The sequence below is a fragment of the Poecilia reticulata genome, linkage group LG10, assembly GCF_000633615.1.
Source record: "Poecilia reticulata strain Guanapo linkage group LG10, Guppy_female_1.0+MT, whole genome shotgun sequence".
Taxonomy (NCBI): domain Eukaryota; kingdom Metazoa; phylum Chordata; class Actinopteri; order Cyprinodontiformes; family Poeciliidae; genus Poecilia; species Poecilia reticulata.
The window spans coordinates 9,747,581-9,749,269 of record NC_024340.1 but is presented as its reverse complement, the minus strand read 5'-3'; the positions used below and the strand labels follow the sequence as shown (position 1 = coordinate 9,749,269).

General features: G+C 39.9%; 1 protein-coding gene across 1 annotated transcript in view; it reads right to left on the bottom strand.

Moving 5' to 3' along the window:
• Positions 1-617: 617 nt before the first annotated feature.
• igbp1 (immunoglobulin (CD79A) binding protein 1) overlaps positions 618-1,689 on the bottom strand; it is a 7,919-nt gene continuing 6,847 nt past the window's right edge. The window contains exon 3 of the mRNA XM_008419879.2: positions 618-987. Coding sequence (XP_008418101.1) covers positions 718-987 — 270 coding nt within the window. The 3' untranslated portion in view covers positions 618-717. The remainder of the gene's footprint in view (positions 988-1,689) is intronic.

The window sequence follows — 1,689 nt, the reverse complement described above, 5'->3', positions numbered from 1 at the left end:
AATAATAATAATAATCACAATAATTATAAAAACTTTAAGAAAGACGCTTGCAATTTAGATGACAAGCGTCTTTGTTGCTATGAGCGTTTCACTGGCGGAGCAAATTTATTCCTAAAAGACAAGTTTATAGTTTATGCATTTAAAGCCGAGAGAGCGGACCAATCACAGCTCTGACTTGCCTCGCTGCAGATACTTGATCTTTTAAGTTTACCTCTTAACTCAAACTGGACACAGGCTGACCTGCATTGATATTTACATCAACCTCCTGTGTGGTTCGTTGCGTTCTGAGATGTTCAGGTCTGGTGACATCACACGGATCAGTTTATCAGTTTTAGGCAAGAACAAGAACCTTTATATTACAAATGCATTATGGTGCAGATACGTGCATCCTTTGGCTAACATAGGATTTTTGTATCTTGTAATTATACAAGATACAAAATAAGGAAAAGCTTAGTTGTACAACCATCATGTAGCTTTAAAACCATGGCATTAATGAMATATTTTCACAGCGCTTCTTTGAAAGAAGAAAACAGAGAGGATGTTTAAACTATTCGTCCTGATTCAGTTTCTTCAAACAGCTCTTTCTACAGAAGATAAATCAAAGAACATAAGGGCCATTCCAAATTTTGAGACATTCTTATATTTAAATTTTAAGGAGGAACATCCACTTTGTTGTTTACATTACAAACATGAAATTAAGAGTGCATTAAGAAAGGGTTAGCCCATGTTCTGGCGGTTTCCATATCCTCGGCGGTGATCATCTTTCCACTCATCCCAGTTTCTGGCTTTTAACAAAGAATCTTCATCATCATTCTCAGCCTTTTTCTCTTTTTCTTCATCTCTCGCCTGCACATCAGTGTTGTCCTCCACAGTAACTTTGCTCGGCATGCCCTGATCAGGCAGGACTCCATGTTTTCTGTGTTGCTCATACCAGTCATCCACCGTCATGGTGGGGAGGCTAGGATACCCAGCGCCGAGTACTTGAGCCTGTGGACAAGAGAAATGAAATCCATCGCACAGTGACTTAGCATATTTTGAAAATGACAACCTGTACTGCAGCTGATCACTGAGTGAGCCTGTCTGAATTAACCAGTGTCATTTTCCTTTCATCCGTCTAGCAGCATGTACAGTGAACAGACCTAGCTGAAACTGTTAAAGACACATTCAAGGTTCTTTTAAATGGTAGAAAAATATTTCCTGGGGTCAAACTGTGAATCTGTATTTGGTTTCCAATTTGCTAGTGAATAATTTAAAGTGTTGACTCAACAAAAAAGCTCTYCTAGAAAAAACGTGTGATTTGTGTGACATAACTGGAGGTGAACGGAGTCCAACGGCTGTGATGTGATTGCTGAGCTCAAGGAGGTTTTGTTTGCTTATATGTGGTTAAAACTTGTCTATGTGCAGCTGCYAAGGCTGCAATTGGTCTGGACATGGTGAGCTGAGGAAAAAATGATCAGCCTTGGGTGAGATTCATCCGGCTGGGAAGGTAAGATTTCGCCAATCACAGTATGTAAACCAACATGGCTATCTGCAGTGCGCACTGCTGCGAGGAGGCTTAAAACAAAAGGGACCCAAATGAATATTAGATGGGACAAAAAAGACATGAAAACATTGGGCTGAAATCCACTGCAGTAGCACCATAACACAGCAGAGGCAGTGAAGGAAAAGAACAATGCTTTATATATATAC